At 35.6% G+C, this 27,769-nt stretch overlaps 1 protein-coding gene across 1 annotated transcript in view; it reads left to right on the top strand.

Moving 5' to 3' along the window:
- Window positions 1-27,769, top strand: part of LOC141432633 (uncharacterized) — a 57,025-nt gene that overhangs the window by 16,151 nt on the left and 13,105 nt on the right. Inside the window, exons 3-7 of the mRNA XM_074094319.1 lie at window positions 7,116-7,300; window positions 8,680-8,743; window positions 10,159-10,355; window positions 13,410-13,541; window positions 15,710-15,880. Coding sequence (XP_073950420.1) covers window positions 7,116-7,300; window positions 8,680-8,743; window positions 10,159-10,355; window positions 13,410-13,541; window positions 15,710-15,880 — 749 coding nt within the window. The remainder of the gene's footprint in view (window positions 1-7,115; window positions 7,301-8,679; window positions 8,744-10,158; window positions 10,356-13,409; window positions 13,542-15,709; window positions 15,881-27,769) is intronic.

Genomic DNA, 27,769 nt, shown 5'->3' with positions numbered 1-27,769 from the left:
TGCTGTACTTTTGATGAGTGTATTTTACAGATTGTCCCTGGTAAAACAAACTGATTTATAAATGACAAAATGAAGGTGAGCCTTTACGTCTCTTTGTTGCTAGGCAACGAACATAAATTCTGAAGGTTCGCAGAAGGCTACACTTTTGATACTTGAATACTTTCGTTAGTGTTTTTTTTTTCAGTATGTTGCACCAATTATAATCAATTGATTTTTCGTATGGTAGTAGCTAATACTATTTGCTATTTATATGACTTTTTTCATAGTTGTATCCTCATAAAAACTTGTTCAAAAAGGTGTCAAAAAATAAATTGTCATTTTTTCATTTTTCACGTATAAAATATTAATAAAAGTGTGGGGTATATATTCCCACAAAAACTACGTAGCTGTGATTTTGTTTCAATGATTTAGCTGCTATGGATTAGGAGAAAAACGAGTTTGAATAAAAATGTTAAGGAAACACATTTTTGACATTATCTCTGTGACAGTTCAAGACAGAGGGCTGAAAGTTGGAGTGATTACTACTTATCAGGCGACAAACAATTGACATTCACCAATTCAACTATTCCTCACAGGGGCCACATGTTCTTCCTTAGCCTGCTCTCTTTTTCTAGAGGCAGGTCATTAAACCGAAATTCGCCCGAATTTTTATTTTTACCGAATGTTCGGCCGAAGTTCGTATTCGGTTCAAACCACATTCGGCCCATCTTTACTACTGTCGTTTTATTTTTGTGTCGCATACTCTGTGGCTTCGGACTAGTTCTTGATACCTATATCTACTTATTATTTATTTGTAGACCTATAATAATAAAATAATATAATTTTGAAATAGGTGCAGAGAAAAAAGTACCATCTCTTTGTGCGGTTATTATCGAAACAGTAGAGACGAGGTTATTGTTCTTTTTATCAATTCAGTGTAGTGGTAGAGGATTAAGTATAGATAATCTAAACCTTTTGCCATGTCTGTTTGCATGCCTATGGCATGTGAATAGACTGACAGACAGATTTATAATACATATGTATTAGTAAGCTCTTTCATTTATTCCGAGAAAGAAGGTAACAAATCAACATGAATCTTGATAGAAACTACTTCACCTATTTTTAATAAATAAAGATAAGTTTACCTACACAGAAGTGGTTAAAAAGAGACTTATACAGCGTCAGTACTCTAAACGAATGACCCTTGTCTAGTCCTGGCTTATTTATTATCCCCATTATAAGGCTAAATTAAAGCTAAAGATATCCCTGTAAATTATTGCCCAAGTGTCAAATAATGCTAAAGCACCTCGTATTATGGAAATTAAGTAATCGAAACTTTATCGGCACCCGGCATCATTCATTTGTTTACTCTCAGAAGTTCAGAACTGCAGCGAGGTAATTACTCTCCAAGTCTCCACGTAATTTGTACTTAAACGTATTTTCGGTGACGCTACTTCCGTAATGCATTAATACCTGCATATATAGCATCTACTCTGATGATTTCCGTTAACTTCGGCCGACGGCCCAGTTCATCGATAGGAACTACCTGGTAAATAACTATTTGGTCAAGCATCCCATCCCATACAAGATCTCCGCTTCAATTGATCGTTAAATACTGTCATTTGAAAATCTGTTATACCAAAGGTACCTATTTCAAACAAAAGTTACAGAAATTGTCTAGCATTGCGTTTTTTGGTTCGTTAAGTAACTAAAGCTAAGCGTCCTTTAACGCAGAGCGTATAGCGAAGCGTAACAGATTGTTTCGCGCACGTATACACGCGTCTTGCATACCTAATAAGGACATTGTAATGCCGGAGCCCACTAGTAGTACTGGTTACCATTCATATTGACATCGTTTATATTAAATAGTCCGAAAGTACCATGCAACGTTTATTGCTTGGAGTTTAAGTTTCGTAATTAACACTACCGCATACAAAGCATACGCAACGAAGAGCTAAATAATCGAGTATTACGAGTATACATTAAGAGTACCTGTTTATTCATAGTGGAACCCATAGGTACCTTTACCTATGGGTTTAGTCCCTTTTCTGTTATCTTTTTGATATCAGAAATTATTACCTACACGAGTTAGCAGACATACCTCCGCCGACAAGCAGTGGTGACCACAGTATGAGTATAAATTGAGTACGACACATTTTATTAACTTAGTTCACTATTTTTTAGTCAGTAACTGAGCCGAAATAATTTATTTGTATTACGTCTTGATCATCTTAAAAAAAGAGCAAGAGCAAAAGGTATAAGAGCTATTTAAAAGCAAGGTTTCTAATATTGGTACTAAATGTACTTTCTGTTTCCGCTCTGATGGCGGGTACTGTATCGCCTTATCTACTAGGAGCACTTCCAGTAGTATAAGTGTCGACTATAGCTGTGATTCATACCTACAAAAGTATATCATGCAGTAAACAGAAGCTACAAATAATAATTGAAGTAGGTAAGTGCTGAATTATTTGAAGTGTTAAGGGGAATGTTTCATTCAGTAAAATGATAAAAACAATGTTTTTCATCACATTTGCAAGTAAAATTTTATATTTGTAAAAGAAAAAATATAATTCTTCCAAATATTGGCGATACCTTAGGCTGTGCTCTTGGCAGCGCCGCCCTCTACCTCCCCCTCCCTCGGCATGCGCCGCAACGTGCGTGTGCATGTGGTCCATGTAGTCCTGCAGCAGCGCGCGCAGCACCATCAGTACGGGCACCGACTCATTTACCGACCTTGGGCTACATGACAAGACAATGTGTACGCGCAATGACTCATTTACCGACCTCGGGTTTCATGACAAGCACATTAAGGTCGAGGGTTTTATTTGGGGGGTTGCAACTAAGGTAGCCTGCATGTTACGACACTGTTTACGAGCAAGTGTGATGAAATAGTACATTGTGTCTTAAGGGCGGTAAATAAGGAATTACGAACGAGAGTCTATTAGAAGGCCGAAGTCGAAGACTGAGGGCTTTAATGAGTCGATGTTCGTAATTCTAGTACCGCCCGTGCGACATACAATGTTTTTCATCACATTTGCAAATAAAATTTTATATTTGTAAAAGAAAAAATATAATTCTTCCAAATATTGGCGATACCTTAGGCTGTGCTCTTGGCAACGTCGCCCTCAACCTCCCTCGGCATGCGCCGCAACGTGTGTGTGCATGTGGTGGTCCATGTAGTCCTGCAGCAGCGCGCGCACGGCGCGGCGCCATCAGTACGGGCACCGACTCATTTACCGACCTTGGGCTTCATGACAAGATAATGTGTACGCGCCATGGCTCATTTACCGACCACGGGTTTCATGACAAGCACATTAAGGTCGAGGGTTTTATTTGGGGGGTTGCAACTAAGGTAGCCTGCATGTTACGACACTGTTTACGAGCAAGTGTGATGAAAAAATTTTGAAACTTCAGCACTGGGTTTAGAGTCTTGAATTTTGTACAGTTATTCACAACACAACCTCAATGAAGGCCACGATATAAATATTGGAAATTTACAGGGGAATTTTAGTAGCTACCACACCGAATAGTTTACGCGTGCGAAGCCGCGGGTAAAAGCTAGTAAATAAATAAATATCACGGGACAATTCACACCAATTGACCTAGTCCCAAAGTAAGCATAGCAAAGCTTGTGTTATGGGTACTAAGCAACGGATAAAAGTAGTTATATAGATAGGATACATACTTAAATAAATATTAAACACCCAAGACCCGAGAACAAACATTCGTATTTTTCATACAAAATTAAATATCTGCCCCGGCACGGGAATCGCACCCGGGACCTCAAGCTTCGTAGTCAGGTTCTCTAACCACTTGGCCATCGGGTCGTCTACATATGTGCCCTATCCCACAAAACTTTACAAGTGCACAATTCGACAAAATTGTGAAATTGTAAACAAAAAAATGTACCACAATAATTACAAATATGTATTCGTTAAAAATTTGCAGTATACAAATATGTCACTTTCGTGAAATCGTATCACAAAGAATAAAGGTACTCGTATGTCATGAAAGCTACATAATTGTAGGATTGTTGATTTGTAAATATACAAGCGAACAATTGTTATGTTCCAACTACAAATATGTAACAATTTATTTAGCTTCTTAGATGTTGAAGGTAGTTTCTCTTTATACGCAATACGCAAGAATTACATTAATTATAGTTATATAGTGATCTATCTACGAGCATTACCTCCGTACATAGATACCAACTGACATTACAATGGACTAGACTTGCAAGCTAAACTAACCATTTTAGACTCTCTCTCTCTCTCTCTCTCATTTTTAGTCTTACAATTAATTCTTCTTCACTATCACTGCCACTAGAACTAAACATTTCGTGAAACAAAGTATTCTCGTTGAATCAAAAATTTGTTTTGCAATTACAACCTCTTGACACGCTTTTAGTGAATTGTAAACTTGTAGCCATTTGTAATATGTAAAGTTTTGTGATACAATAAATTGTAGAATTGTCGCTACAATTTACATATTTGTAAGAATTTTCCTCTACAAATATGTCACTTGTATGTGTTGTGGTACGCCCACTTGTATTATTACAAACTTGTAACTATACAATTGTAGAAATGTAATTGTAAGTTTTGTGGGATAGGCCACTGGTGTTCGTGATTGTACAGGAAAAGAACAGGCAATCGGCGATAACCGTTGATTGTAAAGTTTCAATAAGACTTATACATTTGCAGGACCATGTGACATCGCTAACAAAGATGTATGACCTTAAGACAATATTTATGTTCAAGTGGTCTCTTACACTAGTCTAGATAATACTTTTCTTTGAGTACTTGCCTCTTACAATTTTATCATGTCATATACTGCTTCGTAAATATGCATTAACATAAATAAAATGTCGTATCGTTCTGATTGATTGGTGTTGTTTGTTGTTAATTATACGAATGATTTATCACTGTTGGTTTAATACTGTTTATTTATAAAATATTTTTGTCGTTCGTGGTTCTTCTCCACTTGATTTATGTACGATGTGCGTAAGTAAAGTCAGCCAAAAATGCACTAAGCATACTTTTAATGAAAGCTAGGTATACGTACTAATTTATAATTTTAAAAGCGTGAGTACTTTTATAATTGAAAGCAAATAGTTCCTGATGTTAATAAGTGTATATGACATTGAACTTGACTTTATTATATATTTATTATCATTATCTTGTAAGTTTTAGACCGAAGCTTTTGATTCCTTATCGGATGATTACTGTCTGTCCTTTATTTTTGTAGATGTCTACATCAATTTGGATAAGAATGTAACTTATAACAAAAACTATAACGGCTAAGTTTGCTCGAGAATTATTAGTAGTTTAAGAGTAAATAGCACCCTAAGGTATAAAATATACCTAAACTTGGAAGATTCCGTAGAAAATATGAAATCCATAGAAAAAAGTTACTTATTTTTTTCGGAATGGCTACGGAACCCTATTTTGGGCGTGTCCGACACGCTCTTGGCCGGTTTTAATATTATTTATTTATAATGTATTGGGAGAGTACTAACTAAAGTAAATAAAAATCGGTCAAGTGCGAGTGCGAGCGACTCGCGCATGAAGAGTTCCGCACCTCCGTACAATGTTTTAAAAACAAATAGTTCAATAATATTTTTTTGTAAAAAAATTTAATACAAGCTTTTTTGCTGGCGGTACTTTTCGCCCCTGTTCACCAAAGTAGGTAAACAAGATCAAGAAGAATCAAATGAGACCAAAATCGATGCGGTCGTGTCGTTTTATTACAGAGTTCCTATGGCCAACATCTAACTTCATCATCAGATCAGCTCTACGTCATAATAATATTGCATTGTCATCGGATTTATTTATTGCAAAATTTCAGCTCTATCGGTTGAAGATATCCACTTCAAATTAAAGTTGAATGAAATGTTAATTCCACGCGAACAAACATAACTAGTTACATTACATTACAAGTTAATAAAAATATATCACCTAAATGTAAGCACTCGGTGCAAGTATTTTTAATAAATAAATACTTAATGCGGAATAAATTTGCGTAATTATTATGAATTAGTGATAAATCTTAACCTGATTTTAAATTTTGACCATGTAAATAAATAGTGTTACTTAGTATAAATTATAACGGAATTTTTTTAGTGTAAAAAACATTAAATACTGCGGCTGCGAGTGCTTTATTGAAGTTGGCTTTTGTGAAGTGTTAGTTAGTGTGTGTCGGAGGTTTGTGGATCATAAATTGTTATTTAGTCTTAATGCTGCACAAAAAAATTAACCACGGTCTTAGAGACAATTATTATAATTATCGAAGGTTTTATAAAATAGCACGAATAAAATCGCAAATTAATAAGCAGTTAAACATTTAACAACATAGGGTCACGGGCGTTGCCCCTAGCATCTTGGCAGCCTAGCAACCAAAAACCGCTGAATGAAACACGTTTCTTGTATGACGACCCCCTTTAATTTGTAACTTTATTTTATTTTTAGTATTTGTTGTTGTAGCGGCCACTGTAATACATAATCTGTGAAAATTTCAATTGCCTGGCTATTGCGGCTCAAGAGATAGAGCCCTGTGACAGACGGACAGACAGACAGACAGACAGCGGAGTCTCAGTAACAGGATTCCGTTGGCACCCTTTGGGTACGAAACCCTAAAAAGGTAATTATTTAAACTCGAGTTGGAGAGAATTCAACTCGAGTTGATTCGAGTTAAGCCCAACTCGAGTTAACTCGAGTTAGTAACCCGAGTTAACTCGAGTTACTAACTCGAGTCGACCATGACTATAAAAGTGGCCGCAACTTATATTTTAGAATATATCGATGTATTTGGTGTAGAAACTTACTGGACTATTGTTTAGACTTTTGAGTGGTCATTATTATACCTAGTACCTGTGCTGTAATCAACAGTCGTGGTACTTAGAAATGCGACATTAGCGTGCCTCATACAAGCTTTTACTGGATTTTTTATCAACGCTTTAGTAAACATTGTGTTTGATAAACAGTTCTGATAGATCTATCGCTATCAGTTGAATCGAGGAATTGTTCGTCCCATCCTCTGATTTCTATGTTAAACGAACACACCTCCGTTAAATCAATGTGCAGATTAGAAACATGACATCGCGTCATATTTATATTAAAAGTATATATATTTTGTTGCAGTCCAAGAAATTCCGCGTCCAATAAACTCCAAAGATTATTCAGCTGAGCTTGGTAACATGCCTAAGGACCACACGTGTACAGGAAGGTTTTTGACCATGCACAAGCGTCGCAAAAAGAGACTGTTAACAAGATCCTTATGCCATGAAGCAGCTTTGCTTGACGACTTACACCCTGGGCAAGTTCAAGTAAGTGTGCATGCCTCTTAGTTTATAATTGTTTGACTTAAAATTTTAACGGCGCTGCTATATTGTTGTGTTAACGTGGTCATTCCTCAGTCCTCTAACTACAGTGTTGTATTTGACACAAATTTAAATGCCATTTGTTTGTATTCATGAAGCGTTCTCATATTCTATCTGGACGTAGGCCTGACACTATTGGATGCGTTTCTGCGTTTCAAATAATGTTGGCAAGGACGTGGACGCAGTCTTTTGTGAGGAAATGAGAATGCGTGATCATTGTGTATAAAACAAAACGTAGCGGTGTAATACTCGTATGACGGACGTATTTAAATGAACTTGCTTTAGCGACGGTAATTTGCGAATGTTTATTGGCTGTTTTATTTAGAAATACACTTTTTTTATAAAATCAATTTAAGCAATTTAATTATTGTACAAACTCTGCAAAATAATTTAGAATGATTAAGATTCTAAAAACATGATAGTTTCACTTAATTTGAATGTCCAGAGTGACACCTACGAAATTGCTCTTAAACGATGTTGCGACGTTTGCTTGTTTTCAGAACAATAAAATAAACATCAACTTCTCTATTAATAACCTGCTTTGACATAATTATGAGGAAGTAATACGATTTTCGGCGCACCGTATTATTGCGGCTTATGCTAACGTGTGTAAAGCACCTACCTACTTGGCTGGGCTGGTTGGGTTATTTCTTCTTAGTGCAAGTGGCCATGTAGTAGGTATTAAGATTCTTCGGTGCAGGGATCATTGACAATCAGCCAAAAGCCAGTATTATCTTTGTTTTCATGCTAATATTACAATCGAATGCAAGGTGCAAGTAAAGGTCATTGACTCGACAGATTCAGTTCTCGAAATCTTATTTTAGCTTTTACATTTAAATACATAGTTGAATACTATGCTATGCATGTGATACCTACTGCGTAGCAGTGTATTTTGTTGCAGTCTGTTATTACACTAAGTACTTATTTATAACACGACTGTGCCCGCGACTTTATTTGCGTAAAATTCATTTATTGCTATCCCGCAGGTACTGTGTAACTTTTAGGGATAAAATGTCTTTCTTGCGGTTTAATCTATCTCCATTCAAAAATTCATCTAAATCTGTTCAACGATTTAAGTGTGACGACTGACAAACAAAGTTTTTTCATCCATGAATTATAATATCGTTTGTGAGACAGACAGTGTACTACAATAATGCTTGATGTTTGCGAAGTTAACCTTTAGGTGCCACTGCAACAGCGAATTAGTAAAAAACGTTCCGTTTGTCGGACTTTCTTTCCTCTTTCTTCTATACAATTATAAACTAAAAAGTATCACTCTATTAGCGTTTTCAATGCAAAATTAATCTAGTTTTCTTTCTTTGCAGCGCATCCTTGACCAATCAGTGCAGTGGAAGTTTAATGCATTTACGTTAGAGAACGTGTCAGGGGGTAATTATAAACATTTTTTACCAATTATAAATTATAAATGAAGTGTAATTTTTAAACTAGTTCGCAGCTGAGACAGTTAGCTCTCCAATTTGCATGTTTAACGTTAGCAATCAATTCTAGTTTATGTCTGCTCGTGGGTAGCAGCATAAGTCAAGTTAACCGTTCACTGGTGTCGATTGAAGTACCTATTGTAGCATAAATTTGGCTAAACTCTCTTCCATTCATCTTTAAGAGTTCAGAAAGTTTTCATTTGTTCGTTTGCTTAACATTTTCTCAACTTCGTTCCATCACAAGCACTTGTGTTGTATTCTTTTATTGATCATTCTATTGTTTGACAATTGGCATTGACATAAAAATAGAAATAAATATCATTTAAATAATTGAATATTTCGTATTAAAAGAGATTGAGAAGCTTTCTTATATAGATATTACCTACATAAAATAATACTGTCTTAAAGCACGCCTAAAAAAACTAGGGAAAATAATTTCCAAAAACATGAGTAAGGCCTTCTGAAGGTCACATTACTAATTAATATAATTTGTCACAATATCGTTCCACTTAATGAAAGTGATGTGAGCTCGCAATTACGTCATAAAAACAACAGACAGGTTCGCCTTTAAGTATCAGCACCCAATCTATTACTTATTATAATTACCTATCAGTGAAGTACACTGTATGATGTACGTATTTAGGTTTATTTTAAATTAGGAATACGCACAATTCCTCAGGAGTACCCACAGTGAGGTATTGAAACTTTTGCTTGCCTAGAAAATTGCGAACAAATCCAATACAATAATAAAAAACAAGTGGTAAAGTTAACTGCGCATTATTATTTATATGTATGTAAGTCTTAGAATCTAGATCAAGGCGAAGAAGAGAAATCGCCATGTATGTTTATGCGATTACTTGAGGTTCATTTTACATAAAGAATTTTGTAAATTGTATTATTGATGTTATTTTTTCAGACTTTTGTTGTGCATTATTTTTTCTTAGTTTTAAATAAACGTAATACATCTGCCTTACCTTCTTACGGGATATAGATTAGAAATATCTACTTGCGATATAGTACCATATACGTTATCTCATCACAGCGGCTGTACGAAACACGTACTGAACCGCGATTTGTTACAGACCAAGCAGGAAGATGAACAAGTCTATTATGGGAACGATTTAATATCTTTGAATATGTCGTCTTATTGCAAAAGGTACATGCACCCAAACTCTGGGCCATTGCACTGAAAGTTTATTTCGTTCATAGCGCGCTAAGGCCACGAAAATCGTTAAATTTCTATTGTTAGGATGGCAAATAAAACGTATCTATGAAAAATTTGTCAGCCTTTTTTAAATATTCCTATCAACATTTTCTATGACTTCAATCTAGACAGCGATTTGACGGTGCTATTTTTGTTACCAGGTCGTTGCCTACCAGTTCTTTGTGTTCACCTGTTCCACATCTATGGCCTGATAACTTATTTCAAACTGGACGCCGCGAAGACATGGAAACTATTCAGTTTAATAGAAGAAGGTTACCATAGCTCAAATCCGTACCACAACTCGATCCACGCCGCTGACGTCACTCAGGCTATGCATTGTTTTCTGCAGCAGAAGCAGGTGAGATTTCATACGTATTAATAATAAATTACAAAATTTCATGTGGTTACTATATTTACATTACTATAAATTGTTTATTATTCTGCAAAAACGACTTGTAAAACTTCGAATCGGTGGTATCATAAAATTATGCCAAATCAGCAAACCTATCTAAGAGAAAAACTTTAAAAAATGTAATTAGTAAAATTTAGGAATTGTTAATTTGGGATACCGAACGGTTACCGTATTTATTAAGATATTCTTGTTCGGGAGTCCTCGCGGTGACAACTTTAGCGCACGCATAGTCCTGTCTTCATATTTAATGCATAAAAAACTGTGCCTATTTTACTATTAACATAAGCCGAAAGCCCATTGTACGAAATTATCCCCATTTCTGTAGGTACTGTGCGTACCGACATAGGGCCTTGGCCTTGATGCACAGTAGCCTCATAGAAAATAGACGGCGGATCGCGACCTTAACACAGCATACTCGTTCTTACATCTTTTATGTACAACTCAACCACTTAAGATACTATGTATGTATGTATGTTCGTTTAGTTATTTACTTGTCGGCATTTCCCATGCGTAACAAAAAGCCGCGGACGGACAGACAGACAGACATGGCGAAACTATAAGGGTTCCGTTTTTGCCAATTTGGCTCCGGAACCCTACAAACTATCCTATGTCCTTCTCCAGGACTCAAACTATCTGTATGCCGAATTTCATTTAAATCGGTTCACGGCTTACATCGGTTAGACGTGATGAAGTAACAAACCAACACGAGCATGCAAGCATGCATGCAAGCCAGTTAAACGTTATTTAAAGAACATTTGTCCTATGTGCATTTACACTTCTAGACCGGTCGGTCAGCGGTTAGAATACAAAACAAACTTTTGGTCATCCCTCGGGAACGGCAATTTTTTTTCGGGATAAAAAAATCCTATTATTTATTCTGGACTGCTAATATGACGTATAGCCGTTACTCGCGACTCCATTCGCGCAGTATTCGTTTATCGCTATCCCGCGGGAACTATGCAGTTTTCCAGAATAATACAAAACAAAAGTGTGTCGGACACGCCCAAAATAGGGTTCCGTAGCCATTACGAAAAAATGTAGTAATATTTTTCTAAGGATTTCGTATTTTATACGGAATGTTCCAAGTTTAGGTATATTTTATAACAGTATAAACTGAACTTACATAGCAGTATTTACTCTTAAACTACTAATAATTCTCAAGCAAACTTAGCCGTTATAGTTTTCCTTGTAAGATTGATATACTTACTACCATCCTGATTTTTTCCAAATTGTTCCACCCACCGGTTTAGATTTTAGAATCGAATTTAATGAAAAATTGCACTTTAAAGTTGAATATTTCGCAAACAAATCACTGTATCGATTTTTTTTCTTAGCAAACCCCTAATAGTTTTAAAAGACCTATCCAACGATACCCCACACTATAGGGTTGGATGAGAAAAAAAAATCATCCCCACTACGTATATGGGTGGTACAGTAAAAAAATTTTGTCGGCATATTTTAAATATATATTCGTGCAAAATTACAGCTTTCTAGCATTGATAGTCCCTGAGCAAAGGGTTCTACATGATGGCCCTGAAATAAATCCTGAAATATTTAGTTTTCAAGTTGCGAAATGAAAAGTTGCGAAAAGGCAGTACCCGGGACTCGAATGGTTCGATCAAAGGTTCAACTGTACAATGGAATATTGTGTAAATATCGAAATCTACGCAGGCGAAGACGCGGGCAAAAGCTAGTTTCGTAATAAATTCACAAATGCGATAAACTAATCATGAATAATAATGAATGACCCATGATAACAAAGGAGTTTTTTTGTACGCGCACGTGGTGCATATCTAGTCTCCTGCACCACTATTTTATCTGAAATTTAACATGTAATCGAGAAAAAACAAACAAACAGATTAACAAACTTTCGCATTTATAATATTAGTGGGATACAGATTAATTAGATATTGACTGTGATTTCACTCATGAAATGTTACATTGAATTACTTGTTTAGGCATATGCAAATTACATTATATGTATTTATATTTTATCCTAGTCCTCTAGGCTGGCGATGCATCGGCAATCCTCTGGTATTTTTTTTTGTGTTCCTATTCTTGCATGGTGGCGTTCACTCACCATCACTTGATCCGATACCCGTTACATTGTGTCTTAGGGGCGGTAGGTAAAGTATAAATTATAAGGTGCCAGTTTTCATTTCAGCCGCGTTTACGATGTCAGGTGGCCCATAGGTACAGTCGAGTTCGTAAACTTCTGAGCAAAACTTTGATCAAAAAAATCTGAACACGCTTCTACGCCGTTAACAATAGAGTCGTGTTCACTTATTTTTGATCAAATTTCTGCTTAGAAGTTTATGAACTCGACTGTACGCTGGAGATGATGATGGTGATGACGTCAATGAAATTTGTTTTAAATCTGTAAAATTTCTGTATTTAGAAGAGTCAATTTTGTACGAAAGTTTTAATTCGAGATTTAGTTACCTCCTTGTTTGAACCTGAACTGTTACTAATTATTATTATTATTATTATTTTATTCGACTGGATGGCAATATGGCAAAAGAGCAAGTGGGTCTCCTGATGGTAAGAGATCACCACCGCCCATATACATCTGCAACACCAGGGTACTGTAGATGCGTTGCCGACCTAGAAACCTAAGATGGGATACCTCAAGTGCCAGTAATTTCACCGGCCATTTATATTAGAAATGCGAAAATTGGTAATATTTGTGTATGTCTGTAATTCATTCATGCTAAAACGTGTGGACGGATTTGGATGAAATTTGGTATGATAATAAAATAATACCCATATCAACCTTAGGTTTCATTTATTCAGTCGCTTCAATATACAGTTTTGTTATTTAATTAGTTTTTTTTTAAATACGCAGTATTAAAGACTTGGAGTATTTATTTCCTAACTGTTTGTGGGACTGCTATACATCCTGTCCTAAAAAAGTCCTTCACGATAATCTTATAAATACAATTATAAATACAAATGTTAGTACCTATCCAGTTTCTAAACTCGACAATTTTCTTACTTTAGATTCGAGATCATCTAGAGCCATTAGAAGTGATGGCGTCTCTTATAGCAGCAATTGCTCACGACATGGACCACCCAGGAGTCAACCAGCCTTTCCTGATCGCTACTTCCAACCACCTTGCTGCATTGTACCGGGTAAGTAATCGCCACTTTTTTAATTCTTTATTTATTTATTTCACTAATTGATACATTAATTATTATAAGCGATGTTTAAATAATATAATAATAATAATATAATATAATATATAGTTCAACACTTAATTCAATTGACATAATAAATTCTACGTAAGATCTGCGCACGACTCAGTTCCTAAAAGCGCAAGTTCTCTTGTATGCTGAGTTTTTAACTTCTTAATAACAGCCACTTACTCGTATTTTACGTCGCTTTGCGGCGTATAAATATATTTGTCATATTGTTAGTGAGCCGGGTTGATAAAATTAGTATTTTTGAGCAATATCTTTGTCGTATTTATTAACGTTCGTCTTACCGTAGGAACGTTCGAAGCTACTGTTGAATAACAATAATAAATTAATTAAAAATATGAAAAACGTAGTAAAATAAATTAGGTACACCAAAACTAAAAGGTTTCCTACAGCCTGGTTCCAGTCGCGCTACTTACTTCTGTTGCCACCTTAGCTATAAATAGAGTTCCTTAAAAATCGATAGTGCTTGTAACATTTATAACTAACTTGCAACTCTTAAGCCAATTGGTTGATAAGAACTAATTAATTAATTATGAAAATGCAAAAATATGAAACTCGTGCAATGCAGTTCCAATGCTTCGAGCCTTTTAATAATCTGAAATTGTGCTGATTATCTAGGGTATGATGCCGCAAGTACAGTACATAAGTTTAGCGACAATTGTTCGAATAACGTAGCGGGACTTAGTAAAATAGCATAACGGTCTTTATTTTTTTTAATTAAATTTAACGCTAAAATTATTTCCAGTGATAACACTGCTGCTTACGAACGACATACTATATTGTATAATGTCGTTAAATGTACAATGCTTTGCACGATTAAGTTTACATTTTCCTTGATTCGAGCAGCTATTTTGTGAGGCGGTTGTCTCATACGAGTACAAGCAGAAAGACAAAAGACTTGTCGTGGTACGTGGGCCCTTATTTATCTGCGCGACGTGACCGCATATTTCCCTGGCGAGCTATCCTACTATATTATAAATGTGATAGTTTGTGAGTAAGTGAGTTTGTGAGTGAGTGAGTTTTGTTACTTCTTCACGCTGAAACGGCTGGACGGATTTGGATGAAATTTGGCAAAAAGTTAGTATATAACCTGGATTAAAACATAGGATACTTTTTACCCCGATATTCCCACGGGATAGGGATAAAATCTCTAAATGACAACCGCTGGGCTTAGAGTCATGAAATTTGGAATGTAGGTAGCTGGACGTCTGGTATAACACATAGGCTACTTTTTATACCGATGTTCCCACGGCATAGGGATAAAATCTCGAACTAATAACCGCTGGGCTTAGAGCCTCATGACTGTTATGTAGATAGCTGGACATCTGGAATAAAACATAAACTACTTTTTATTCCGATATTCCCACGGGATAGGGATAAAATCTCGAAACAATAACCGCTGGGCTTAGAGTCATGCAATTTGACCATGATTGTTTTTAATGTAACGTCAATGAAAACAACGATTAAATTTTTGGGAATTCCCACGGGAATTTTAAAAATCCCGGGATTTTAATTCAGCTGCTTGACCTAATGATTTACGTGTGCGAAGCCGCGGGTAAACACTAGTAATACTATAAATGTGAAAGTTTGTGAGTGAGTGAGTATGTTTGTTAAATCATCACGCTGAAACGGCTGGACGGATTTGGATGAAATTTGGCAAAAAGTTCGTTTATAACCTGGATTAGGATATAGACATAGGATACTTTTTATCCCGATATTCCCACGGGATAGGGATAAAATATATAAATAACAACTGCTTAGCTTTGAGTCATGTAATTTGGTATGTAGGTAGCTGGACGTCTGGAATAACACATCGGCTACTTTTTATCCCGATTTTCCTACGGGATAGGGATAAAATCTCGACCTAATAACCACTGGGCTTAGAGTCATGAAATTTGGTATGTATTAAGATATGCATAATAGTATGTATACTATGCTATGCTATGTATGTGTACTATTATGATATTAAGATTTATTTCGCTGTTCTTGATTCGATGCCCTTGAGATATTTCTAGAATTTAAGAAAACTACAATTTATTTTATTTTTTTGGTTATGGATTATTATATGAAAGTATAATTTGATTTTTTTTAATATTTAGAACACATCAGTCCTCGAGAACCACCACTGGCGTTCTGCAATTAGCTGCCTAAAAGAAAGCGGTCTCTTAGATCAAATGTGCGAGGTGCAAGCCAACCTGGAAAAACAAATCAGCTCTTTGATTCTCGCTACAGACATCACCAGGCAACAGGAGTACTTAAGCCAGTTCAAGGTATTTATACCACCATCTATGGTTAACATCTATGGTTAGTGATCAACCATTGTTGGTAGCAACATGTTAACCTTTGACTGCCTCTGTATTAGTGATCTACCATTGTTGGTAGCAACATAAATTTGCACACGCGGTAATACTTCCTTGCTTTCTTTACGCCTTTACGATATGTAATCATTATTAATAAAACTGCATTTTTAAAATCAATTAGATTGCAAATTTCAATTTAACTATTACATATTAGTCATGCATTTTATTATATAAAAGGTTTCCGTTCTTCAGTTGGCAAAAACGAATCCCTTAATAGGATCTCTTTGTTGTCCGTTGACGTTTTTCTTTCCGTCCGTCTGTCAAGACATTTTTCTTAAGATCGCGTGGAGTTATCAAGCTAAAATTAATATCAAATATTCAGGTATGCTAACCCTTGGTGCAGTGAAAAAATCGAACTTCTAAGTCAAAAGATTCAGTCATTCAAAAGGAGTTACCATAACAATTACAGGGGAATCAAAACACCATTAAGATAAATCTGAAAATATAATTATTATGCCTTACTAAGTCACAATCAACTCAACCCAATGACCCCACACTACGTACACTTTGCTTAGGAGAGGGCTCTGCTAACACTGGATATTCAAAGAAAACATAAACTGTAAATGTATACGAAATCATCGTTACGCGAGGCCGACTCGTACCTACTTGGCAGGTTTTTTATTTTTTTATGCAACTTGTTTACTCCGAGATATTTAAAAATGTACGGCAAAAAATGTAAAAAAAATTAAAAAATTTCGAACGGCTTGGTGTTTAGTTTTAACGTCCCAAGCTAATAACGGCTGTTTGAAATTTTCATTTAATATATATTTTTATAAATTTATGTATTTAATAATTTAGTGAAATGGCGCAGGTTTCCTTATTGCTTGCATCGGGTATGCTCGCAGAGGCGCGTACCGACTGTTTTAGGTCAATAATACGAAACAGAACAGCGTCCTTGATACGCCGCGTGCGTGACAGCGCCAACGGCCTCGTGCGTATGGTGTTGGAGTCTCCTGCTTGCGTTTTTTGGAAACACTGGGATTCAGTACATATGGAATCCAGAGGCTCTGTATATAACATAATGTAAATCTAGAGTTAACTAATATAGAATAAGGTACTGTAAACTAACACTTATGGACATGGTCTGAATTAAATGTTTTGAATTGAATTGAATTACATAGCTTGGTTCCATCCAACCTAGAGTCTGACAGCGGGTCTTCGCCACAAGCAATGTTTTAATGTAAATAAAATAAAATACATTTATCTCAGACCTTATAAAAACGATCCATAGTATGGTTAATAATTCGTTGTATTTAAAGCAAACCTCGTTCTGTCAACTCTACAATCAGTCCGGCTAGCAGTATTGTAAAATGAAAAGAGATCATTCATAATTGCTCAAATACGTAATCAATATTGAAAATTCTTACAAACAAAGGACAAAATAACAGAAGAGGAACTTGAACCACTCTTCAATAATCTCCGTGGGAGTGGAAACAGTGACGATTCATTTGTAGGTTTTGAATAAATAAATAAAATAAAAATGAGTCAGATCAGTGAATGGCTCAGATCATTCTGATGAATCAGGATCATGTGTGCTTTGCTTGTGACAGTTTTTTTTTATTCAGAATGTGTTGCCAATGCTATATTTTTTCGATTTGCCGCCATTCCATGCTGCCACGAATTTATTGTTTATTCTTGAAATTGTTGGGGTCTACAATATTGCAATGCCACCCTGGATTACCTCAACCAGTTGGACGGGTTACGTATTATGAAATATGTGTTACATTTGGCCTTCGAAAACCGACTATAATTGTACATTTTTCGCCGTCTGCGCAATTAATTGACTTCCCATGCGTCATCTCATCACTTATTCGAAAATCTCATATGTATGAGTTTTATGTTCTCATCATTTCTTCAATTGAAATTGAAATATCTTTCCGATTCTGCCAATGTTTTTATTTCAACAGTCAACCGTTGCTTTGATTTTTACAACCAAGCGATGACGAGCAAGTAAATTAAGCCTGGAAATGACAAGTTGAGCTAAACTAAATTACTACAGTAAAGCCTGACCATTGTCGAGTTGCAAGAATTTTCATTAGAACATTGTTCTTATAGTGGTACGAGTATGTCATTTAAACAAACCGCGACGACGGCATTTAATAATTCAAAGAAACTATTTAATATGTAAATTACATAAGACCATATATTATCTTAGCGACAGTTTATATGCACCCTAATTACCTCAAAAACACGTGGATCGATAACAATACTTGTTTTATATTTGTATACTAATTAATTCGGCACGCAATGTAACGTTCACTGCATCAATTAATCTATCGTGCCTATGAGTACGCACACATCATGTTATGACGGTTCATCATTTGTTTATATTGCTAGTAAAAGTCAAAAGTAGTCAAAACTATTCATTATTCAATTGTGACTTACATTTCTAAAATTAATCATGCACTTGCCGAGATGTTTATTTTCCATGTTTCTATTGCACTTGCAAGCGAAACAAAAACAACTGATAGGCTCGCTCTCACTTGCAAAGTTCGTTTCTCTATGTTTTTTTTTACTTTAGGTATTTTTTCCCTTCTGTTCTAATGATGTTCGAGGTTGCGAGTAAACCTTGTTTTTTCCTGCCCGAATACGTTGTAAAGCATTTATACGCTGTGAAGGACCTGTTACTTTGTCCAGCGCCGCGAAACGCCAATATCACGTCGGCTAAATCATTACACCTGTCCCGTTGTCCGTCTCTTTCTGTAGTCAAATATTGCAAGTCAAATTTGATCAACTTCCAGTAGTCAGATTGACTTGAAATTTGGAATACTTATGTAAATCGCGTGACAATACAATAATCTGGTAGTGACATTCTGGTAGTCTGCCCAGGATCGTCTTCGCAGGACGGAACTCTTCAACGGTTAATGGCATCGACTTCATTTGGTATGCAAATGTAGTTTGGGTGACAATGCTAGTGAAGTTAACAAAAAGGACAGTCAGCAAAAAGCTTGTATTATAAACATATTTCTTACCAAAAATCTTATTCCAAATAACTTTACTTAATGTATGGCAGCGGCGTCATGACAAATTATATCAATAAATTGTTTTTTAAGTAACGAAACCGAAAGTTCTGCTTTTCTTTTGGTTAGTTTCTAACTGGGTTAACTGCAAATCTCTAAAGCTAGTGTATAATGCGGTAGTTAAAACCGTTACTGACGCGTGTTCTGCCTAAAAAGATTGTTTGCTTGTCTTGACCGTGTTACAGGAAAACATGACTGACTCGACTGCGCGAGAGACGCTAAGAACGTGCCACTGAGAACATGCCTCGATGCAAATTACAGCTCTTTCATATTATGTTAAGCTGCGTTTAGTCGACAAGGACGTATAAAGAATGATGTACCTACATACTATTTGAAGCCATTATAGCAATTTTAACATTTATTTTTCGTAGTTAACAGTTTTTCATGAATAACTTTTATTTATTTTACTTAAAAAACCATTCTGAAACTTTAACTTTATGAGGGTTTCGTAGACAACTAGGGACCCTTATAGTTTCGCCATGTCTGTGTGTCTGTCCGTCCGCGCCTTAGCTCAGAGACCGTTCGTACTAGAAAGCTGTAATTTGGCATGAATATACATATCAATCACGCCGACAGTGGTAAAATAAAAAAAAATAAAAACATTTTTTAGGCTTCCTCCCATAGACGTAAAGTGGAGATGTTTTTTTTTTCTCGACTAACCGTCTAATGTGTTGGATAGGTCTTTTAAAACCATTGGAGGGTTGTCTAGACGATTTTTCAATTCAGTGATCTGTTTACGAAATATTCAACTTGAAAGTGCAAATTTTCATTAAAATTGAGCGCCCCCCCCCCCGTCCCCCCTCTAAAATCTAAACTGTTGGGTGAAAATTTTAAAAAATCAGGATCAGGACCTCCTGATCTGATTTAGTAAGTATATCAAATTTACAAGGAACATTATAAGGGGCCATCCATAAAGTACGTCACACCTATTTTGACCATTTTTAGACTCCCCTCCCCGTCACGAACCGCTTGACCCATCCCCCCCTAAATATGTGACGTACTTTAGGGATGACCCCTAACGACTAAGATTGCTTGAAAATTATTAGTAGTTTAAGAGTAAATAGCAGCCCAAGGTATAAAATATACCTAAACTTGGAAGATTTTGTACACAATACGAAACCCTAAGAAAAATATTACTTGATTTTTTCGTAATGGCTACGGAACCCTATCTTGGGCGTGTCCAACACGCTCTTGGCCGTTTTTTTTATTATCGGATTATTATGTTAAGAATGTATAAGCACTTTTCTTGAAAGCCTCAATGCCAAAGTCATAACTAAATTTCAAGCGCTAAATCTAGAGATAAAGCGCTCGGTCGTCTCATGCGATAGACGCTGCGTTAAACGCAATGCGTATGACGCAGGTCAATTTTCATTAGATAATTTAATTACCAAACATTGTCTTACGCGGTGACCGAAGCAGCGGCAAACGCATGTTTGGTAATTTAATTATATTGCGTGGTTTGTGATTGGTTAGATTAAATGTGCGTCTAACGCAGCGTTTATCGCATAAAACAACCGAGCGCTTAAGAAATTTGGCATGGGTGTTCTTTGTGCTACAAAAATGAAGAGGACATGTATTTTTTGGGCATTCCGTGGTAGATTTTTTGATAGGTTAATAATAATAATTATTTTATGCAACTGTTTTGAACATGAAACTACCGTGAGACTCACTCATATTAAATGATATTGTAACGGATAACTCACGTCTTAAACCGAGTTTAGCTAGACATGCATGCGTGTGTGCGCGTTGCGGCAGCCGCTGAGTCGCGTTCGCGTGCTCCTAAAAAGAAGGGCTACGAAATAGCCCGAAACATGTCGAGCTAAACTCGATTTAAGACGTGAGTTATCTGTTACCATATCATTTTTTATGCAACTGTTGTATAAGTCAGGTCGTAAACGCGAGTTGACGTGAGTAGCGATATGAGCCAAGACCAAGTTATGCAACGTTGTATAAAATACTTTTTCTACGACTACTTTTAAATCAACATCATCAGGCTAAAGACTTCCATTTCTACATACATTTGACATATTTAACACGGTATGAAATATGAATGAAGCGAATTACGTTTCCCGCCAATTTCGAGAAAGAAATTCAATTCAATTCAAATTTAAAATAAAGTGGCTCCTTCAATTTTTTGATGATTCTGCCAGTATCGAGGAAATTACCTGTTACTTATTTTATTTATTTATTTATTTATTGTATTCGTGTTCGTGGACCTTTAATTGTCAAATAAAAGTAAGTACAGGAGTAGAAAAAAAAACTGGGCTAGAGCGTGTCGGCCACTTTTGCCTTGATACACAACACAGAAGAAATGATAGTTTGTTCCTTACCTTATGCCCCTCAGATTATCATTAACCTTTTTTTTTCATTATTAATTTAAAAAAAATTAGTCGCTTATTACATAAATTCTAACACAGGTATAAAAATATTGGTCATAATATAAAATTTGACCTACCACTAAAATAGAGGTGATAATATTAAATTAGAGTCTGTTAAAATTGTTAATTAGATGCAATAAAGGCACTTATTTATTAGAAGCTAAACATTTGTAGACATATTACAAATTGAGTTGCTATATAATAATCGTCATGCTGATTTATTAAAACGTAGCTATCACACAATATGCAGTCGCTTAAAAATCGCTGAATTGAAAATATCGCTCATTTATTAATTTAGTAGACAAATAATTAAATTTGAAGGCAGAAATGCAGTTTAAAAAAGCTGCGTTAATTACAACCCATTAAAATGGGTTAATATCTGTGGTGGAGCTACTTAATCTCTTTCGTTGAATAAAGCAAAAATCTGGCTATGACTACATCCACCATTATCAGTATCCAATAGAGAATATATAAAATCCTTGTGAATTTAGAAATATCTTGAAATTAGTTTTAACTGTTATAAGTAGGAACCTACTTGCATACCAAATTTTAAGAGTTTGGTAATTATATAATACGGAAATAGAGTCCTGTTGAATACTTCAGCTGGAATCAGCTATTTGTTATTTGTATTGAATTGAATACATAAACTTATTTTTTCTTTGTTCCGTAGGAATTTCCGAAAATTCGGAAATTAGTTTTTTTTACTGTTAAAATCACCTAAACACCTATATAGATTACTAAGTACGAGTTTAATACCATTGATTTATTACTTTATTCTGAAAAAAAAAACACGTTTTGTGTGGCGTATGTACAACTATATACGAGAGTATTTTTGAATGTTAAACATCTTAATGCCGCACTTCGTATCAATATTACTGTATTAGACTACCTGTGTTAAAAACCAAAGTAAAATTAGAGGTGTCACATTCGTTGCGTCGGTGCGTGAATCGCTCATTCGCACGCGCCGGGCTCTAGGATAAAGATAAACAGGGTTTCGCAACTATAGACACGGCGACGCAACACGTGACGCCACCAGGAGGCTACCGAGACATAGATAGGCACTGTTTTTATTCCCAAAATTGGAAGAAATCGATGAAGTTTTTTTGTTTCCGATTTGGTTTTGGTCAATATTTTTCAAATTACCTGTAAGGCGCATTCATGTGCGTATATGGGGGGCCCCTTAAATTCTTAATATAATTATACTTTTATTACTAGTTATTATTGTAATACACAGTGAGAAAATGCAAGTTACGGCTCTGTGGTAGAAAGACGGACTGCGGCCTAGTTATCGATGGCAACTTTTGAGTATTGAACCTTAAAATGGCATAAGAGTGACGTCACGACTGTTTACAGTAGTGTACAAAGTAGATCACGATTATTTTTAAATAGTCAGTGTTTGGACGATATGGACATTGTTTTAAAAAACCTAAATCCTGTCCTTATTGATTGCAATTATATGAAACCACTTTGTTACTGCCTGACTTTATGTGCAAAACGGCTCCGTCTCTGCGCCATCATTATCTGTTGTATTTATCGGTATGTAAATGCACATTCAATTTGAGGAAAATAGATTTCCTGTGCTCATTCTCATTTTGTTAGTAATATTTCAAGCCTTCATTCGTAGGAACTGGATTTTTATTGATTCCACGTCACAATAATTGCGTGACCAGAATAAAACTAGTCAGTGAGTATCGGGGCCTCGCTTATGGAGGTAATCCGTAAAATGCCACATTTGATGCGTCGAGACCGACCCGGTACAGTACCGAGAATGTTTGGACTCGTAATCTCTATTTGACTAGCCGGAGCAATCTTATTTAGGATGCTCTAGATACCGTTATACGAATCTGTAACCGTAAATCTATCTTTAATTGGCATTGTTCATTTTTTACCAGTGTACCCTGATTCGAAAACCATTTCGAGGGATAGGGTTTTTGAACAAATTTGTCCTATTCTGATTCAAAAATACTTAAGGGTTACGAATATATAGGCAAAAATGTGTTTGACCTTAGTTTGACCTTCGTATTTTTCTTTAAGGGATGAATCCCTTTACCTGAAAAGTAAATCCAGAAGTATCTAGGTCTATCTATGGTATCTGTCACGCAGGGCCCGTATTACGAAGTGCAAAATTCGAACTTCGTATCTTGCCGTCCCGCTGACGCTTATATTATTTAATACGGTAGTGAGAGGGACGGAATGACACGAACTTCAATTTACGAATTTCGTAGTACCTACCCCCGCAGGTCGCAGGCAGACATTGATGTCAGTCAGTTGTCACATACATGTTTGACATTAGCCAAAGAGTAGGTATTGACATAAAAAAACAGAATGTACTCTAGCAGGTTTTTGCCTAATGAGTATTACTGGATAAACGAGCATGGTCACTGATGTAAAAGATCAACCACCCATAAACATCTGCAATACCAGGTTGCAGAAACCTATAAGATATACCTCAAGTGCCAGTTATTAATTAATAGTGTGAGTAATTAATTGAAGAAAAAAAACCATTAAAACATAATATTATATAAATGAAAGAAATAAGTCATTATGATATGAACCTGAAGAGATTAAATCCCTACTCGCCCCTATTACAACTACCGACGTAGAAAGAATAAAAAACAAAAAAAGCCTGGGCAATGATGAAATACCGTCAACGCTAATAAAACTATGTGCGGCAGAGCTAGCAAAACCATTGACAAAAATGATCAATGAGTCATTCTGTGAAGGGTCATTCCCTCAAATATTAAAAGTATCTAAAATAAAACCATTATTAAAGCCGGGTGGGGACGCGACAAACCCAAGCCAACATCGACCCATAGCGATTTTACCGTCGATTTCAAAAAATTTCGAAAAAAGTATGTCGAACAGAGTATATAAATTTTTAGAAAAATATAATTTATTTGACAAAAATCAATATGGTTTCAGAAAATATCACTCAACATCCCTCGCGGTCTATACGTACATACAAAGCCTCTTAGATCATATTAACACGAAAAAATATGGTGTTGGGTTACTCTTAGATATGACCAAAGCATACGACAGAGTATCCCACGATATCCTGCTAACGAAGATGTATAACATGGGAATACGCGGAACAGCTCATAAATGGTTCACATCCTACCTACAAAATCGGAAACAATACGTACAGATCGACTATTACAATAAAAACACCAATGAAATAACGATGATCTCCTCACAAATGCGTTGTACTACTTGTTCAATTCCTCAGGGAAGTGTCTGTGCGTGTCTCCTATTCCTGGTCTACATCAATGACCTGTCAAGGGTATTAGACTCAGAAGCAAAATGTGTAATTTTTGCTGACGACGTCTCACTATTGTTTAATGGCGCAAATAGCGCTGAATGTAATCTGAAACTTACCTACACACTAAACACAGTAGCAGAATGGCTTAAAGATGATAATTTAGACATAAATTTAAAGAAAACAAAAGTTATACAATTAAAAACTAAACAGAAAACATCTTTGGAATTGAAGTTAAAAGTAAACAACACAGACATTGAAGAAGTATCCGAATTTAAATTGTTAGGTGTAACGATAGATTCTGCTATAGACTGGCGAGCTCATATTCAAAACAAAAACAAAACTATCCAAATTTGTATATGCACTAAGTGTTCTAAAAGTCAGAACAGATTTTGAATGTGCCTTAACTGCCTATTATGCGTACGCGTTTGCCTGGCTTCGGTATGGCGTAATACTGTGGGGGGGATTCTCCGATGCACAACAACTATTTATTATGCAAAAAAAGTGCATACGCATTCTAGCCAACATACGTATTCCGGAAAGCTGCCGTCAACACTTTATAAATCATAAACTATTAACCTTACCCTCATTATACATACTGGAATCGGCACTTTTTACCCGCAAACACCCTGATCTTTTCAAAGCGAGCAAAGATATAAGTACGACAAGGACACAATATAAAAATAAATTGCTTTTACCAAAGTCAAACTTAGCAATGTTCAAAAAGGGTCCCCAATATAAGTGTATCCAAGTCGCAAATAAAATCCCAGAATCGATTAGGCAAGAAACTCGTTACAATAAATTTAAAAATAAATTAAAAACGTTCCTAATCGAAAAATATTATTACTCTGTAAATGAATTCCTTAATGATGAAAGTATAAAACACTATAAATGTAAATAAATCTAGTATTAACTGATAAACTTGATGACATATATGTATTACCTACTAACTCCACAATGTGACATAATCTAATCATAATCAAATCAATATAAATGCATGATTTTAATTGAATTCAATCTAAATGTGATACAATGTAATGTTTAATTTAATTTAATTTAGTTTTAATTATTATTGTGTGCCCTTGCAGGGCGTCATGGACTGACTTATGTACCTAACTGTAACATCCTATTTTAATGTACATGACTTTACAGTGAAATAAATAAATAAAAAATTGTTTAGTTCGTTGAAATGGATGTTTACAGAAAGGCCGTAGCTTAACTGTTCTAAATATAGAATAAATATTAATAGTTTATTCTGAAAATCGCGTTAACTACTAAATTTACTGCAGGTATTTTTTAATGTTATCTATATATATAAAAGGCAAAAGTGATTGACTGATGTATCAACGCACAGCCCAAACCGCTGGTTCTAGGGATTTCAAATTTAGCACGTAGGTTCCTTTTATGGTCTAGGGGTGCACTAAGAAAGGATTTTTTAAAATTCACCCTCTAAGGGGGTGAAATGGGGGTCCAAAGTTAGTATGGGGAAACAAGATTAGTTAGACTATTTTATTCGAAACTTCACAGGAGTACTCTTAACAACAAATAAGTAAACACGTGTTTCAGGTTTTTTGAGAATTCAACCCCTGAAAGGGGGTAATGTGGTGACAAAGTCAATCGAAAATCAGTCGTTGATATTTCAACGCACAGCCCAAACCACTGGACCTAGAGACTTGAAATTTTGTACAATGTAGGCATCCACTAAGGAAGGATTTTTTGGAAATTCTAACGGTAACGGGAAAAACGGGATTTATATATTCGATTCCGAGTGACCCTATCTCAGTAACTGTACTAACTAAACTTCAAATTTGATTCACAAGTAGGTATTACATTAATTAAAACATAGATTTCAGGTTTTTGGAAATTCCAAGGGATAAGGAAAAAACGGGATTTATATATTCAGTTTAACTGAATTCTATGAACTATAATTACTAGACTCTTCAAATTTAGCATAGAAGTAGGTGATTATAATAGTAAACAACAGTTTAAGGAATTTGGGAAATTCCCACGGGATAAGGAAAAAACGGATTTATATTCAGTTTAGCGGGATCGATTTTTCATTTTACTGGTCCTAGAAAACTAATATTTTGCATATAGGTTCCTTGAGGAGTGTAGGGAACACTACAAAAGGATTTCCCGAAGTTCTGACGGGAACGGGAAAATGGGATTTTTCGTTTTACTAATCGCAGAAGGCAGCAACTTGGCATGTAAGTTGCTTGAGAAGTGAAGAGAACCATTAAAGAAATAATTTTCCGAAATTCCCACGGGAAAGGGAAAAAAAACAGGATCTTTCATTTTAATGGTCCTAGAAAGCTGAAATTCGCATGTAGGTTGCTTGGGGATTGTAGAAGAGCGTTAAGAAAGGACTTTCCAAAATTCCAACGGAACGGAAAATACGGTATTTTTCGTTTTTACTGATCGTAGAAAACTCAAATTTGGCATTTAGGTTCCTTGGGGAGGAGTGTAGGGGAGCACTACAAAAGGATTTCCCAAAATTTTGACGTAAACGGGAAAAAACAGGGTTTATCGTTAGTATTATTGCAATTTTACATTAAACAGCATTAGTATTTATTGTGGAACCATTAAGAGATAATTTGCCGAAATTCTCACGGGAAAGGGAAAAATGGGACTTTTCGTTTTACTGGTAGAAAGCTAAAATTCGACAATGTATAGGAGCACTGAGAGAGGACTGTCCAAAATTCACACGAGAACAGGGAAAAACGGGATTTTTTTTGTACTGGTCGTAGATAGCTGAAACTTGCAAGTACCTTGGAGACTGTAAGGGAGCATTAATAGAGCATTTCCCGAAATTCTTATGGTAACGGAAAAAAAAAGGATTTTGCGTTTTAGTGGTTGTAGAAGCTAAAATTTTCAAAATTCAAATGTATATACTGCACGTACGCTGCAAAAAGCTCTTTAACCGACTTCAAAAAAATGAGGAGGTTATGCATTCCGCTATATATATTATTTATGTTTGTTCACCGATTTCTCGCTTAATTGTGGACCGATTTTTAAATAATTTTTTATTCGAAATAAAATCTACTCCTGAGTCTACTCCTCCCCATTGTCACCAAATCAGAATCTGATGACGGAATCTCAGGGAAATCGAGGGCAACCCTCAAATTTTGTAGGCAACATTAACGTT

The sequence above is a fragment of the Choristoneura fumiferana genome, chromosome Z (genome assembly GCF_025370935.1).
Source record: "Choristoneura fumiferana chromosome Z, NRCan_CFum_1, whole genome shotgun sequence".
Lineage (NCBI taxonomy): Eukaryota > Metazoa > Arthropoda > Insecta > Lepidoptera > Tortricidae > Choristoneura > Choristoneura fumiferana.
The sequence above is the reverse complement of the archived record's forward strand: the minus strand, read 5'-3'. Positions and strand labels throughout refer to the sequence as shown.